General features: G+C 37.1%; 1 protein-coding gene across 10 annotated transcripts in view; it reads left to right on the top strand.

The window, feature by feature from the left end:
- Window positions 1-17,399, top strand: part of CAPRIN2 (caprin family member 2) — a 46,328-nt gene extending 28,929 nt beyond the window's left edge. For 3 of the 10 annotated variants that reach the window (XM_034645337.1, XM_019796842.2, XM_034645338.1), the window contains exons 10-19: window positions 538-660; window positions 1,810-1,891; window positions 3,550-3,605; window positions 5,993-6,097; window positions 8,204-8,350; window positions 11,072-11,240; window positions 11,886-12,068; window positions 12,794-12,894; window positions 15,089-15,152; window positions 16,475-17,399. In XM_034645337.1, the coding sequence (XP_034501228.1) occupies window positions 538-660; window positions 1,810-1,891; window positions 3,550-3,605; window positions 5,993-6,097; window positions 8,204-8,350; window positions 11,072-11,240; window positions 11,886-12,068; window positions 12,794-12,894; window positions 15,089-15,152; window positions 16,475-17,043 (1,599 nt within the window). In that variant the 3' untranslated portion in view covers window positions 17,044-17,399. Of the gene's footprint in view, window positions 1-537; window positions 661-1,809; window positions 1,892-3,549; window positions 3,606-5,992; window positions 6,098-8,203; window positions 8,351-11,071; window positions 11,241-11,885; window positions 12,069-12,793; window positions 12,895-15,088; window positions 15,153-16,430 lie in introns of all 10 variants that reach the window. The other 7 variants (XM_034645334.1, XM_034645333.1, XM_034645341.1 and 4 more) reach the window with 7 other exon arrangements.
- The last annotated feature ends 254 nt before the right edge of the window (window positions 17,400-17,653 follow it).

The raw sequence follows: 17,653 nt of genomic DNA, 5'->3' as shown, positions 1-17,653 counted from the left end.
TCGTAAGTGATTTAGTGTAAGGGCTAACCTCTTTGTAAACATCAGTAGCTCCCCGAAGTATACTTAATCGATAACAAAATGTAACAGCGTATTTCCTCAATTTTAGGATGTATATGTATATATTTTTACATCTTAATGTTTCTGAAATCAGACATTTAAAAATGGGATGTATATTTAATGTGGCAAGTTTTTCTCTGGGGAAAAATCACTTGCGTTATCTTACAGTTAGTGGCATCTAAGCTGATAGTCTACAATGAAGAAACTTGTCAAAAGTTCTGTAATTCTTGGTGTTCCCTTTAAAAAGATGATGTTTTAGAAATATTTCATTAAAAGTGTTCTGAAGGGGAAAAAGTGTTCAAAGGTTGCTTAAATTATTTAGAAAATGTATTTATGTGGAAATTCTTCATCTGAGAGAAATCTGAAATGGACTTTGCTGTGTGTTTTGATTTCATTAAGATGTAGTGATAAGCTGAGTTTCCTAAATTAGGCTGTTGAATGTGAATTTCACTCTTCCTACATTGTGGGTTTATTTTGTAGGTGCCTAAGCCTATGCATCAGCCTGTAGGTTCTTCCTCGACTCTTCCAAAGGATCCAGTATTGAGGAAAGAAAAACTGCAGGATCTGATGACCCAGATTCAAGGAACTTGTAACTTTATGCAAGTATGAGTCATTCTTAAATGAGTCTTGAATGATATTCCTGGGACTACTAGCTTCTGATGTGAAGCGTTATAATGAAATTGTTAAGAGCGTAGGTTCTGGTGTTCAGAATGCAGGTGAATCCTGGCTCTGCCACTTCCTAGCTCTCACAGTTCAGTAGGCAGGTTACTTCACTGTCTCAGTGTCTTTTTTTGAAAAATGAGGGTAATAGTTTCTCACGCCTAAGTTTGTTGTAATAAAATGAATTAAACATGTTGAAAGTGTAAGTGTTCAAATATAATTTCTCCTGTGGGTCATTGGTAGTTTCCACTCAGACTTTGAGGACCTGCTCTGTGCTTGGTATCTGGTAGGTGCTAGTGTGCATCTAAGACATTTATCTCCTTCAGTGAGTTGATATTCTAGTTGTAGAAAATTGTAGTGTTATGGCAATAGTTAAGTGCTAAATTGTGTTGTACTGAGTCTTACAGAATTTCAGAATAGTGTGATATTACTGAGGGAAAAAGTAGACAAGATATTTTTTGTGTAGTAAAAAGATCTTGAGCTTTGGAAGGAGATCTGTGTTTAAATCCCAGTTCTGCTATTTTCTAGCTGTAAATTCTGTGGCAAGGTATTTAGCCTGTAACCCTCTACTTACATGAAGATAAATGAAAGAACTAAAATGGTTACTAAAAGTGTAGCTTAAGTATTTAAAATGTTGGAAACATTTCTGGGAGAACCAAGATGGGCAGATGGGAGAAGAGAATGGTTTCTCACTATGAAAGTTTTAATAATAGCATGAGTTAGTTTAGTGGTTGAGGTAAGATAATTAAACCCTCATTGGTTGGACATAATAAAAGTGAGGTTATAGGATTCATGCTTAACATTTAAGTCCTCAAGTCAAGGGGGTTTTTTGTTCTTTGTTTTTTTTTTTTTTTTCTCCCAAGGTAAGCCTTGGAATTACTTGACATAATTTTACGGTTTGACAGTTACTTTAGATTTTAGATTTTTAACTTTTTTTTTCTCTTAATAAAGACTAAGTTATTAACATTTTGTGATAGTTACTAGCTAGATTCTTCATAGCTAATAGCTGTGGACGGCATCATGAATAATTTAATAGTAATAACTTTTAAATGAGTGATTGTTTCTAGTCATGATTTAAAATCTTGTCTTTAGGAATCTATTCTGGATTTTGACAAACCTTCAAGTGCAATTCCATCGTCACAACCGCCTTCAACTACTCCAGGTAGCCCAGTAGGTAGGTACTGATCCTTAATACTCAGAATAAACATGTATAGGTTGAACAGTTGTTTCCTTTTACAAATAATTTTATTCTGGATATCTTAAACTATGTGTGCTAATTTATTCTAAATGTATCTATATGTCATTAGTTATGTAAGGGTAGATTACCATTAAGACATTAGTATACTCATCTGTTTGCAGTTTATTTTATTATTTTAAAAAATTTATTTATTTTTTAAAAAAGATTTTATTTATTTAATTGACAGAGAGACAGCCAGCGAGAGAGGGAACACAAGCAGGGGGAGTGGGAGAGGAAGAAGCAGGCTTCCAGCGGAGGAGCCTGATGTGGGGATCACACCCTGAGCCCAAGGCAGGCGCTTAAAAGATTGAGCTACCCAGGCGCCCCTTATTATTTTTTTTAGAAGATGTTTTTTTCTTTTCTTTCTTTCTTTTTTTTTTTTTGAAGATTTATTTGTCAGAAAGAGAGAGGGAGAGTGAGCACGACCTAGGGGGAGAGGGGAAGCTCCCGCTGAGCAGGGACCCTGATGTGGGATTCGATCCCAGGACCCTGGGATCATTACCATTAAGACATTAATATACTCTTCTGTTTGCATTTTAGTTATTATTTTTTTTTTAGAAGATGTTTTGTTCTTTTAAGATTTATTTATTTGTCAGAGAGAGAGCAGGAGCATGAGGGAGAGGGAGAAGTAGGCTTCCTGCTGAGCAGGGACCCTTATGTGGGACTCGATCCCAAGACCCTGGGATCATGACCTGAGCCGGAGGCAGATGCTTAATGGACTGAGTCACCCAGGTGCCCCTCTGTTTGTATTTTAGAGAAAGTCTCCAGATGTTTGAACAGAGATGTGCAATGGCCATTTTTGCAATTTTTAATGTTCTTTTTGAAGTGACTGGAGTCCTTTCCACTCTATAAATCTAATGTTGGAACTTTACAATCCTAATTATGAGTGAAATTACCTCAGTCATATTGGTATGCTGATTAACGCAGTAACTAATGATGGAGCTTAGAACCGAATCTGATCTGACGTTCAAACTTTAGGCTTCTTGCTCTACACTCATTTATCTCAGGGGAATGAGGTAATTAAAGCCATAGTCCAGTTTGTAGTGAGTACCAGACACCAACTAGTAGATTGGTGTAGTAATTTCTGGGCGAGGTAAGGAGAATAGAGAGTAATTAACAAAAGTGATGGACATTGACAAGAAGAAACTAAACCAAGAGTGTGTAATTGAAAAATATAGTAATATACATGATCAAGGAGAAAAAACCGGAAAAGACCTATGATCCAGCTAGGACTTATTTTGAAACCTGGACCTTGAGTGTAAGCAGTTGATTATAATTCATGATAGCTCAGATTTTACCTTCCAGATTACTAGTACTAGTTAGTTTTTAAAGTAATGGTTCTTTTGGAAACCTTGAAATGCTGCTTTTGCCCATTTAACCTTAAAATACCATTATGTATCACAGAAGGGACTAGTATTCTGTTCTTCTCTGATCCTCTCTTTTTAAAGCTCTAATAGAAAATTCATGATGAGCCTGAGATCTAGTTCTTCCAGCTACTGCTTTTTTGGTAAAGTAATAACTTTAGCTTCCACTCAGTTGATCGCATAAACTCTTCTCCTCCCTCAGTATTTTACTGTTGATTTCACTCTCTGCAGCATCTACAGAACAAAATCCATCCAGTCAAAGCGATTTTCTTCAAGAGCCATTACAGGTAATTCTCCAAAGTAATATTTCTTTGCTATTGAGGGAAGAAACTCTTGCTTTGGTAAGAATGATCAGACTTGCTGATTTCTAATATATCTAAATTACTGAAAATGTTCTAGGGATAATACAGTTTTTTAGATTAAGTACAACTAGTCCTCAAAACATTACCTCAATACCATGGGGAAGACATCTGTCAGAAAAGAAGGCTAACCAACTCTAGTAAGGAAAAAGCAAGTCTGAAGAATTCAGAGGTACCTTGTCTGGCAATCTTACTTTGTCACTGAGCTCCCTAAGTCACTTCGTGTAGGAACATCGTAAAGGGTCTAAAGAAAGATACTAATTTTGTTTAACCCATGGTTAGCTAATCTCCCACCTCCCTCCACACATAAGAGTTAACCTTCTGAGAAACTGATTTTCACAGAACACACTTAGAGATATAAAGGGACCAGATCACTGAGATCGCTGATGCCGCATTGCATTTCCATCATTAGTTGTTCGAGGTTTGCTAGTTTTCTGCTCATTACCTTTAAAAAAAAAAAAAAACAACTTGTCATGATCCCTCGGAAAACCTTATGGCACTTTTCTTAACAGTAACAGCTCTGACAGGTTAAATATTTTGACCAGATGGCTCAACAGTTGTTGCCTTCCTGTCCAAAAACTTCCGAGTAAATACCATTTGTTTACAGTGGTTTTTATATTTAGTTTGATAAGGTGTGGCTCTGTTTTTAAAATGTATTTGTCGAGCTGCTTGTTGCTTTAAGGGTTCCATTTTATCTTTTAACTGCTAGGTTCTACATACAAGTTAAATGTTTTTGAAAAGCCACTGGTCTAGTTTAGTAGTTCTCAGGGGCAGGTCTGTGGATGGCTGCATGAGAAGCACTTGATCCCTTTAATAGAGAGAAATATTCCTAGATATCACCTTAGACCTATCAGATCAGAATTTCTAGGGATATTATCTAGTCATCTATTTATAATAAGCTTCCTGGGTGGAATCTGCACATCCATTTTATGGGAACCACTGGTCTCCAACATCATGTTTACTCGCTAATACCCAAAACTACCTTCAGCTGGTCTGCTTAAAGAACAGTAATAAGCAAGAACTGTCTTAACTTCCAAGTAATACTAATGTGAAGAATGTGTCTTTATTTTGTTGTTGTTAAGTGAATCTTTTAGCTAAAATTCAAAAGCTTAAGTATGAGGTGCCCTGAGTTGCCTTAACATAGCATTTGTAAGTCTTTTCTGGCAAGAGAGAGTTGTGTCCCCACATCAGCCAGTCCCAGTTGTTTTGGGCAGTTGTCTCATCGTTCTAATGAGAGGGCCAGAAGAAAGACCTAGTTTTAGGAACACTACAGCCTCGTAATAGTTCTAATATTTTGGTCAGATCTAAGTTATACCTATTTATTTAGGTATATAAAATGTTCTAAAGGATTTCAAAATTTTTTTTTTCTTAAGACCATTTTAAAACTTGATCTCCATTTCCTTCCCAGGAAGTGGCCTGTTAACGATTACCAGCTCTAGAAGGTCACTGAAATGTAACTGCTCTGGATATTTGGTTGCCATTCATTAGTTTCCACTTTACCCATTCTATTACTGGGGCTTCTGAGAATCACATCAAAGCATATTTAGATAAAAGGAGTAGATGCATTGACACTTGAGACTGTGCAGTTGCTAGATTTTTATAGATCTGTTATGTTCTAATATCGTACCATAGAATTATTTTCTAGCCACTTTAAGTTTTTTATTGGTGACAGTTGTCACAGCCTTAGTTCTTACTGTGTTTCCAATTTTTGTTTTATAAATACTATTAGCTTTCATTTTTTGTTAAAATTTTGATGCCACTGTGATTTATGTAGAGCGGATCCTTTCTATTTGTGCTTCTACCTGCCTCTTTAAGACATTGGGAGCGCTGAGTCAAAACATGGTTACAGTCCCGGGCAGAGCTGTGCCCAGAGTGTTAAATGTACCCTGAGCTGCTTCTGGTGAAATGCTGTTGGTGCCAGATGGAAAATCTGGACCCAGGTTTCCAGGGCCAAGAATCTTGATAAGTGAGGACGGGATTAGATGTGTAGTTTTGGTGACCAGTCCTGGAAAGGCACTTTAGCTGACTGCTTGGGATTGACTCTCAGCTCTAACCCTTAATTTTTGTGTGATCTTGGGTAAATTACCTAACCTTCCCTTGCCTCTGCCGCCTTATTAATAAAAAGGGGATAGCTGTATCTGCCTCACAGGGTTATTATTAGGATTCAATATATTATTACTACGTGTGAAGTGTTAAGCATTGTATTTGGCACTAGTAAGTGCTTGGTAATAGTTACATGTTGGGAAGCCCACGGCCCAAAAAATAAAAAGTGAACAAAATGTCTTTTACAATGTTTTATATTTTCCTGTGTCTAGGCTGCTTCTTCTTCAGTTACCTGTAGCTCAAATGCTTGCTTGGTTACTACCGATCAGGCTTCTTCGGGATCTGAGACAGAGTTTATGACCTCAGAGACTCCTGAGGTAATAAGAGACCAATTGTCTTAATTTCTTTTCTGTCTTAAAGAATAGCAGAACCAGCTTACCTTATGCATTATAAGCACGATCGGTTGAATGATTTAACATTTATACTTTACTCGTGTATTGCTTTCTGTAGATGTTGTGGTCCTAGAGATTACACAGGTAACTTTGTTGTGACTTTGTCATATAAATAGACTTAATAGTGTATTGCCTTACCAGATACAACAAATATGTCTAAGTTGCTGATATCAAAAAAGATGAAAAGTTCTAGATGGGAGAAGGTCAAGTTTCTCACTATATTTATATCGAAGAAATCCTTAGTGGAAAAATCCACTTCTATAACCGAAGACTCAGTAAGTTTATAGTGTTAGTATTAGCACTGCCTCCATTGGAAAGAGTTATGTTCTCTTTTTGGCTAATTTTGTCAAGAGCATTTTGATAGTACAGTTGACCCTTGAACAACACGGGTTTGAACTGCGCAGGTCCACTTATACTAGAATGTTTTTTGATAAATACAGTATAGTACTATAAATGTTTCCTTTTTTTAAATTTAGTTTTTATTTTAATTCCAGTTAACATACAGTGTTATATTAGTTTCAGGTATACAATTTAGTGATTCAACACTTCCATAGATAACCTGGTATTCATCACAATAAGTGCTCTCTTTAATTCCCATCACCCACTTAACTCATCTCCCCACCTACCTCTCTTCTGGTAACCATCAGTTTGTTCTCTATAATTAAGAGTCTTTTTCTTGGTTTGTTTCTCTCTGTCTCCCCCCTCCCCCCCATTTGTTTTGTTTCTTAAATTCCACATATGAGCGAAATCATGTGGTATTTGTCTTTCTCTGACCGACTTACTTTGCTTAGCATTATACTCTCTAGCTATATCCATTCATTGCAAATGGCAAGAGTTCATTCTTTTTTATGGCTGAATAATATTTCATTTCATTTTGTGTGTGTGTGCGCGCGCGTGCGCACGGGTGCACGCACACATTCCACATTTTATTTACCCATTCATCACTTGATGTGGTGGACACTTGGGCCTTATGATTTTCTTAATATTTTTCTCTAGATTACTTTATTATAAGAACACAGTGTATAATATATATAACTTACAAAATATGTATTAGCAATAAGCTTCCTTTCGTCACTATAGGCTATTAGTAGTTAAGTTTTTGGGGAGTCAGAAGTTATATGCAGATTTTTGACTGTTGCAGGGGGTCAGCACTCCTAACCCCTGTGTTTTTCAAGGGTCAACTATATTAAGTTTGTGCTTTCACTTCTAAAGTGACAGTTTTTGCTAAGTTCGAGCAAGTCCTTGAAGTGGATATAGCAAGATACCATGATTTTTTGGATTAATTTAGCAACTCTTAGGTTTTTTAAAATTATTTCTGGTTATTATTACAAGAGAATGTATTCATTATAGAATATAAGGAAATATAGATACTCATTAAGTTTTATGGTGCAGACTTGGTCTAAATTAAAATTACTTGGTTCCTCATTTTAAGAAGAGGAAAGTGTGACCAAGTGAGTCACAGCTCTCTACTTCGTAATCTGATTGGGATTGGTTTTTTGGTATCTCTTTAAGCTTTTGGATTTGTAATCTGTTACATCAAGGACTTGCTTATTACCGTAGATAAAGGGTGATTTAAATTAGATCAGGTTTGATTTTGTTTTTTAGGCAGCTGACTTAGAGATCCAGGAATAAGACTTTAAAATCAAGAAAAATTAACATTGACCAAGCAACTAACCTAAGATTCTTCGTAATTCTTCTGTTTAGATTTGAAATAATATTAGATTCTTAGCTGGAAAATACCATTTCAGGGTTTGAAAAGGACTAGGTACTCATAAAAAGTTGAGCATCTCATTTGTTAGACTGATAATAGTAAGACTCTTTGACCTAGTCAGCAAGCCGTGCAAAGCAGATGCTAGTGTGCGTCCTCAGCAGTTGCGATTTGGAATTGTAAGCAAAAGCTATTCTTTTGCATTCCTGTGTCCAAATGTCATCCTATAGAACTTGCTGACTTAGGCCAGTCTGGGGTTTAGTGTAAGTTAACTGCTTGTTATGTGGCAGGTGATTGGCTGATGCTGCATTTCTCCTCCCCAGGCAGCAGTGCCCCCAAGCAAGCAACCGTCTTCACTAGCTTCTCCAAATCCTCCCATGTCCAAGGGCTCTGAACAGGGCTTCCAGTCTCCTCCAGCGAGTAGTAGTTCAGTAACCATTAACACAGCGCCCTTTCAAGCCATGCAGACAGTGAGTATGAAGCGTGAATGACGATTGCACTTCATTGTTCCTGTTAAAAAGCCATTGCTTCTCTTACATCCATTATTGGGTACTAAGTATATGAAAAACTTTGCCTTTGTATTACTCTTATTTGGGTTGATAATTTACTTTTGTCAATGCAAATACTGTTTGTAGTGGAAGAGCATTAAATCCAAAGCCTTGAGAATTTTGAATGGGTATTTTATCAGAACATTTTCCCCTCTCAGAAAATTAGTAGCAGGCAAAGCTGAGGATCTATGCTAATTAAATGAAATGTGTGGCTGAGAAACATAATTTTCTTTCCTTTTTATTTATTTATTTTTTAAGATTTATTTGCTAGAGAGTGAGTGGAGGGGAGAGGGAGAGAGAAACCCAAGCAGACTGAGCATGGAGACTGATGCAGGGCTTGATCTCATGACCCTGAGATCAGACCTGAGTGGAGACCAAGAATTGGACACTTTAACAGACTGCACCACCCAGGCACCCTGAGAAACATAATTTTCTATGAACAGCTTAATAATACTAACCATTACTAATATCATAGTAGTGATGTTCCATAGCATCCATAACCTGAAATATAGGACACGTTATTGGGTGTTCTATCATTCCTGAAACTCTCTTTTGATTTCTTCTTGACCTTGTGCTGGTTTTTGGATTCCAATTTGTTATTCTGAATTACATATTCCTCTACAAATTAAGTTTAAAACTTTTTTTTAAAGTAATATTACAACTAGGTTTATATATTTATTCTGTAAAATAGGATAGTATAAAACAGCTCTTTAGGGAAAAAAGTCTTAGCTTGTAAGTATCTGGTGATGCTTTAATGCCCCACTCTAGGTAGTTTTGAGTGATGGTGGAGGGCTGAGGTCAGTGGAGTGGCCTTGGAAAGCAGGTACAATGCAGGGAGATAGGTTGGTAAATTCAGAAACCTGAATTCACTAATCTTATCACTTCCTGCTTGGCTGCTTGGAACCGCTTAGTTTTTGTTTCCCCTCTTACCCTGTCAGTCCACCCTGCACAGTACTGCCACATTGGTTTTACTAACTTCCTAATTAAAAGCAAACAGTGATTCATTACCGAATGAAATTGAAAGTCTTTTGCTTGACAATAACTTTGGAAGTCTGGTATAACCTTCCAGGCTAGTCTCACGTACTTCTTTGTATGTTCTTGTCACAGTACCTTTTTTTACTCATGCCAGTCTGTCTTCTCTACCTGTTTGACTCCTTTCCAGTATGAATTGGTTCTCGTTTGTTCATTAATTCAACAAACAGGTAGTCATGAAATCAGACGCAGTTCTTAGTCACTGGAGTTGGGTTTTAGCAATGAAAAAGAGACAAGTCTTTGTGCTCAAGAAGCTTACGTTTCATAATAGAGGGCTAGAGAGAAAAATACTTGTATATATAATACTATGAAGTGTTGTATGTTACAGGAAAAAATGGAGCAGGGTAAGGGAGCTAGAGAGTAATAGAAGTGCTGTTTATAGACAATGGCCAGAGTTTGGACAGGTCGTTGCCTGCCATATGGTAGAAATTTAGTAGATCCAGATTTTTTTCATTCATCTTTAATTTTTCCGAAAAGTACCCTCTTGCCCTGTGTAGCTTTCATTCTCAGTATCCATTATAAGATAATCGTAGTAGCAGGAAAATTAATTTTTGTACTTGAGTTTATATCTGTTAGAAACCAAATAGAAGTGTTTTCTTTGCCATGGTAAAATATGCGTAACATAAAATTCACCGTTTTAGCCATTTTTCAGTGTATAATACAGTGGCATTCAGTACATCCACGGGGTATTCCTCTCTCTCCCCAGCTCCTGGTTACTTCTCCTCTCCTTTTTGCCTCTGACTTTTACCCATTCTGAGTATTCATATAAATGGAATCACAGTATTTGCCCTTTTGTGTCTGACTTGTTTCACTTAGTACGATGTTCTCAAGGTTTTCTGTGTTGTATCGTGGATCAGAATTTCATTCTTTTTTATGACTAAGTAGTATTTGATTGTACGCATATACTACTATTTTTTAGTGTGAGGCTTGAATTCACAACCCTGAGATCAAGACCTGAACTGAGATTGAGCTGGATGCTTTAACTGACGGAGCCCATTCAGCTGTTGATGGACACTTGAGCTGTTGCCACCTTTTGCCTATTATGAATAATGTTTTGTTCTTATGTGTAATAAGAACATTATCTAAACTATATAGATTAGAACCAAGCTGTAGATGTTTTAATCTTAGCATACAAAACCTGAATCTCTGCTTTCAGTTCTTTTGGGTGTATGTTAGAAGTGGAATTGCTGGGTCCCACGGTAATTCTATGCTTAACTTTTTGAGGAACCACCATCCTGGTATCTGCAGTTGGTTGCACCATTCTGTATTTCCACCAGTAACACACAAGGTTCCATTTACACCACATCTTCGCCAACATGTAGATTTTTGTTTTTTGTTGTTGTTGGGTGTTTTTTTTTTTTTTTTTGGTAACAGCCATTCTAATGGGTATGACGTGGTATCTCATTGTGGTTTTGATTTGTATCTCCCTAATGACTAATGATGTTGAGCACCTTTTCATGTGCTTATTGGCCATTTCTCTTGGGAAAAATGTCTGTTCAGGTCTTTTGCCCATCAAATACAAGTTTTTGAATGTTGCAGAATTTTGTTAGATGTCACACTTAATTTTCTATGAAACTTCACAGATGACTCGGTGCACCCTTGTCTTTTAAGGTATTTAATGTTAATGCACCTCTGCCTCCACGGAAAGAACAAGAAATAAAAGAATCCCCTTATTCATCCGGCTACAATCAGAGTTTTACTACAGCGAGTACACAGACACCACCCCAGTGCCAACTGCCAGCGATACATGTAGAACAGACTGTCCTTTCTCAAGAGACTGGTAAGATCTTTGCATATGATGCTTTGAAGACCGAGAGGACAGCTGACTGAATGGAAAGCAATGCACTAGTGATAGTTTCTTAATTACAGCATTAGAATTCATTATCTTTTACTCCTTGATTGGAATATTTAGCCTTTTTTTCTTTCATTGTGGTAGAATATACATAAAATTTCCCATTTTAAACATTTTTAAGTGTACAGTTCTGTGACAGCCAGATTGTTGTGCAGTCAACACAGCATTCATCTCCAGGACTTTCTCACCTTCCCCAGCTGAAACTCTGCCCACTTAACATGAGCTCTCAACTCCCTCTCCCTACAGCCCCCTGGCAACCTCCATTCTACTCTGTGAATTTGACTCTTCTAGGTACTTAACCTAGAGTAAGTGCAGTCATACAGTATTTGTCCTTTTGTGACTGGCCCGTTTCATTCAGCATAATGTCTTCAAGTTCATCCATGTTGTAGCATGTGTCAGAATTTCCTTCCTTTTTAAGGCTGAATAATACATAAATATATATAGTACCTGTGTGTTTTTTTTTTAAAGGAGAAAATTGTATTAAAGGTTTTGATATACAATGACTTTTAAGTATAAAGAATATTAAATCTTTGTTACCATTTAACTCTTGGACTCTAAAACTGTTTCCTTAAGCAGCAAGTTATCCTGATGGAACTATTCAAGTAAGCAATGGTAGCCTTGCCTTTTACCCAGCACAGACGAATGTATTTCCCAGACCCTCTCAACCATTTGTCAATAGCCGGGGATCTGTTAGAGGATGTACTCGTGGTGGGAGATTACTAACCAATTCGTATCGGTCCCCTGGTGGTTATAAAGGTATGCTCTGAACAAAATTTAATTATACTGAATTATTTTGTGTATATATTTACTTAAACTATTTTTTACTTTACCTTGTTCCCTTTTTAGTTGCCCTCTATATTGTGGTAGAGAATTCCCTCTTTCTGCAAAGTGCAGTATTTCTAATATACCTGTTGTCTATATAACAGGAACTTTTTGTATGAAAAGCAGATTGATCCTGTGACTTGCTGAAGTGAAAGATTGAGCATCTTGTTTTTCCAGGGATGAATTTTGGTTTTCATATTTAAATATTAACTTCCTTTGTTAATTGACTTGACTGCTCAAAATATGTCATAATTAGGCAATGTCCACTTTCTAGTTATTTAATAGAGGATGCTGTAGATAAAAACAAACTTTGAGTGTAATTTTTATTCTCTTAAGTCTTAGAGGTGGTTCCAAGTGTTCTGTCACTGCTTGGTATTAGCAAAAGTGCTCTGGATAGGCCTTAGCTACCCCACTTTCTGCACTCCACCTGCATTCCGGTAATAGTAAATTTCTACAGTTGGATTATTTGAAGTCAGCGATAATGTTATAAATATGTGTTTTGTTGTGGAAGCAATATCAGTAGAGTTTGCTTAAAGAAGGCATAAATCAAATGATGGTATTACAGGATCAGTTTAACTTTTAAAGTGGTATAGAATTAGACTATTTAAAAGTTCAGTATAATTTTGCCCATAATTTTATTTAAGTTGTTTATTTATTAGGTTTTGATACTTATAGAGGACCACCTTCAATTACCAATGGAAATTATAGCCAGCTACAGTTCCAAGCTAGAGAATACCCCGGAACACCTTATTCCCAAAGGGTAAGAATAGTTGTCGTAGTTGAATAGTAGTACAGCTGTTGATGTTAAGCCTGTGATTCAACTACCGCAGAGTCACAGTTTATTTTGTATAAGGTGCTCTTTGTTTTAGAACTGCCTGTCAGTACCGTGGAGAGTAGTTGAGTTGGAAGCTTTTCCAGTAACCCATAGAGGATGAATGACAATTGCCTGTTAACACAGAACTTGGAAGGTCTTAAGGACTTTATCATGTTGTCTGTATTAACTCATTTACTCCTCTACCTTGTAAGAGACTGGGGTTCAGAAACAAGTAACTTGTCTAAGGTCATTCAGCAGGCAGGTGTTAGAACAGAGAAGAGAATGCAAGTTTCCTAACTCCAGACCATTGCATTGCTTTCAATTTAACTTTTCTAGATATCAGGTGTAGGAGAGGCTTTTCTTAAGTTTAATTTTTTTGGTTTATTATTTGCATAACTAAGCACATTTTCTTTACAACTATGATAAAAGGCTGATAAATCTTGGGATCTCCCTGTCATTGATCATATATGGATATGACTGTATGCATCGGAATTTTCAGTTTTGAAGTTTTATAAGCCTTAAAGTATGTATTTGGTACCAAACTGAGTTCTGCTGTAACACGTAAAGTACCTGTATTTGAAGAGCTTACAGTTAGTTACATGACGAAAGGTAGATGTCTATACGGAGGCAGTACTGAGAAGGGGTTAAGAACACACTTCCAAGAACGTACCAAATCACCTAAATGTCCTGGGTTTGATCCTTGATTTCTTTACTTCCTTTGTCGTGTGACCTTGGGTATGTTGCGTAAACTTTCTGAGCTCTGGTTCCTCATCTGTTAGATGAAGACTCATCTGAGAGTTACTCATCTTACTCTGAAGTGTTGTGAGGATTATTCTATGAGCTATCCTGAGGATTAAGTGAATTAATACATATATATGCTTAGTACCACAATGCCAGATGTATATGAAGCATGCAAATATTAGCTCTAATAACATGTATGTGAAGGAAGTGTGTTGATTAATATAGACTTCAGTAATGGAGCTGGCTTTTTTTTTTTAATTTCAGATGAGACTAAAGGATTGATTATTTATTTATTCTTGAAGATTTATTTGTCAGCACGCACATGCACAAGCAGGGGAAGCCTCAGACAGACGGAGAAGCAGGCTCCCCACTGAGCAGGGAGTCCAGTGTGGAACTCAGTCCCAGGACTCTGGGATCATGACCTGAACTGAAGGCAGACACTTAACAGACTGAGCCACCCAGGCGTCCCAGTGGAGCTGTTCTTAACACCAATATTCTAGCATTCCTGGGGTACCTGGCTGGCTCAGTCAGCAGAGTGTGCATGACTTTTGATCTCAGAGTCGTGAGTTCAAGCCCCATGTTAGGTGTAGAATTTACATTAAAAATAAATACATAAATTTCTTCCTGAGGAACCATAAGATAGTAATAGTGGCTGCTGTTGGGAGGAAGATTAGGAGTTTGGGGTAGGAGACTTAATTATTGTGTAGCTTCTTGTCCTGTTTAAGTTTTTTATTGCATATATTATTTTAATCACACCAGATATTTTCACGAGTTGTATGGAGGCTGACTTTCACCATATTTGGGAGTCTGTTTGAACTGTTCCTCCTCAACATTTTTTCATGAAGATACTAAATTATGTTTCCAGGAAATAATACATTCATACAATATAATTCTTATCAACTCCTGTATCAAAACAGAACAAAATGAAACCCTAATGTAGTTCATATGTGTCTTCACCATTTGGTTTATGAATAGGGCAAGATTGAAATAGTCTGTGTTCTTGCCTTATTATTTCCTTATATCTTGAGATAAGGGATAGAGGACCATGCCATATTTCTGAATCTCCCTCATTACCTAGCATTATTGTATCTTTTACTTATGTTTCCTAGATGCCTTATCATGTTTGCAAATATTAGCATACCTAGTTGGTCAGGTTAATTAACAGATGAAGCAGGTATTGCTATTGTGGCCCTTGCTTTTGTTTGTTTTTTTGTTTTGTTTTGTTTTGTTTTTTCTTGGTGTTTGGAAACATCTGAGCCTCTGTGGTTCCTGGGGAAGGCCAGATAAAAGGCTAAGAGGATTTTAATCTTACAATTTTACCAGCCAGTAACACTGGGGAATAACTATTTATCATCTTGCATTTTTGGTGCCAAGGTTAAATATTATGTGTTCGTTTCAGGATAATTTCCAGCAGTGTTACAAGCGAGGAGGGACATCTGGTGGTCCTCGGACAAATTCAAGAGGTAAGGATCATTACCTGAGTTACCCGAAACATACCTCTAGATCTTTCTTTATCTTCTGTGAAGTTCTCCCTGAAGTGCATTGTTTTCACTGTTTGTCTTTTAAAGTTTTCCTTTTGTGTAAGTGTAGTACTGAAGACCTGAGGGAGATGCTAGACTACCGGAACGGCTGTGGCAATCAGTTGTCCATTTAATTAAAAGTGCCTGTGTGTGCTTCTTTCAGTTGGCCTGACACCACAGTTTATTTCAGCCTTTGATACATACTCACTATGTATACTTCAGATAGTTTCATGTGATGATTCAGGATGATGGTTCTTGCAATAATGGGAACTTCTAGATACTCTAATGTCACTACATTGAAAGATAGGAATAAACAACAACTAAGACACCATGACTTAGGCACCTGAGTGGTTCAGTCAGTTAAGCGTCTGCCTTTGGCTCAGGTCATGCTCGCGGGGTCCTGGGATCGAGCCCTGTGTCGAGCTCCCTGCTCAATGGGGATCCGGCTTCTCACTTGCCCTCTGCTGTTGCCCCTGCTTGAGCTCTCTGTCAAATAAATAAAATAAAATCTTAAAAAAAAAAAAAAAAGACACCATGACTTGAAATTTCAAAAGCAGGGTGTTATAATACTTTTTAAAATGTGGCGATACTATTAAAAGATTCAGTGTAACTGAGAAAATCAAGAATTACTGAAGATTAACTAACTTTATCACAAGAAAACAGAATCTTTTCCTATTAAGAAAGCAGTCGATATTCACATCTTGGCCTTATATCTGAGCTGTGTTTTTGTACAGTACTTAAAGCATTTAAAATTTCATGATATCACATTAACTTGGAAATGTAGAATAGACATTCATCGTGGTCTTAGGACCATAACAAAATAATCTTTAAGTGGCTAGGAGTTCTAAGAGTTGTTTCTTTTACGTAATCTCAGTTTTCTTGGACCCTCATATATTAGATACTTTGAGCGGATTTGTCACTGAGGAATGAAGAACTGAGTGAGAATTATGGAAGAAAGATAAAGAAGTAAAAGTGTTCAAACCTGGGTTTTTCAGACCGTGGTTTTTTCTTTAAAAAATTTTTTTTTTAAAAAAATGAGGCTACTAGACAAGATCATTGTAGGTCCTTTTTGGCTTTAGAATTGTAGTATATAAGCCTATTGCTAGAAAAATCTAGGAAAGTATACTGTAGCTATACTTTGTTGCTTTGTTTTAGAATTTACTATAAAATGTATCTTTATCTGTTTCAGTAGCCGACTAATGTTAAATATTGTGTTCAAAGCTAACTGCTTCATTATGAGAAACTCACTGTTGCTAATAAAACAGCAGGGTGGAGTGATTCTTCTCAGGTGAGCAGCCCAGAAAGAGACAACGAAACCTTTAACAGTGGTGACTCTGGACAAGGAGACTCGCGTAGCATGACCCCTGTGGATGTGGCCGTGACAAACCCAGCAGCCACCATACTGCCAGTACACGTCTACCCCCTGCCTCAGCAGATGCGAGTTGCCTTCTCAGCAGCCAGAACCTCTAATCTCGCCCCTGGAACTTTAGACCAACCTATTGTGTTTGATCTTCTTCTGAACAACTTGGGAGAAACTTTCGATCTTCAGCTTGGTAGATTTAATTGTCCGGTGAATGGCACTTATGTTTTCATTTTTCATATGCTAAAGCTGGCAGTGAACGTGCCCCTGTATGTCAACCTCATGAAGAATGAAGAGGTCTTGGTATCTGCCTATGCCAACGATGGTGCTCCAGACCATGAGACTGCTAGCAACCATGCGATTCTTCAGCTCTTCCAGGGAGACCAGATATGGCTACGTTTGCACAGGGGAGCAATTTATGGAAGTAGTTGGAAATACTCTACATTTTCAGGCTACCTTCTTTATCAAGATTGAAAGTCAGTGCAGAATTGACAGTAAAAGGATGGTGTTCTAATTAGTGGGGTCAAAGGAGAAACGTAGTCTTTGCCGTTGTGACTGATTGGTTTAGGAAAATGGTTTCATTCCTAGAGGAAGGAGGAGGTCCTTACTTTTTTGTTTTCCTCCCCAAGGTGAAAAATTTCAAGCTGAATGACAATTAGCACTAACCTGGCACTTTATAAATTGTGATGTAGCCTCGCTAGTCAAGCTGTGAATGTATATTGTTTGCACTTAATCCTTAACTGTATTAACGTTCAGCTTACTAAACTGACTGCCTCAAGTTCAGGCGAGTTATAATGCCTTGTTGTGCCTCAATAAAAAAGTTACATGCACCTTCAGTGTTCTTATTTGATTAAACATTTAGTTTGAGAGGTAAAATATTTAATTTTTTACTATTCATCACTGATAACTTTTGAATGGGCATTCATGGGTTCATGCTATTTTAAAAGAAGATGAACAGTTCTTTTTTAGACTGATATTATGTGTCCTTCACCAAAAGATTTCATCTGTTTTCCATTGCCTATTAAATAACATTTCTCCTTGAAGCTGGACATGTTATCTTTAAGCACCTACTACATGTATTGTA

Source organism: Ailuropoda melanoleuca, chromosome 16 (assembly GCF_002007445.2).
Source record: "Ailuropoda melanoleuca isolate Jingjing chromosome 16, ASM200744v2, whole genome shotgun sequence".
Taxonomy (NCBI): Eukaryota; Metazoa; Chordata; class Mammalia; order Carnivora; family Ursidae; genus Ailuropoda; species Ailuropoda melanoleuca.
This window is presented reverse-complemented; position numbering and strand designations above follow the sequence as displayed.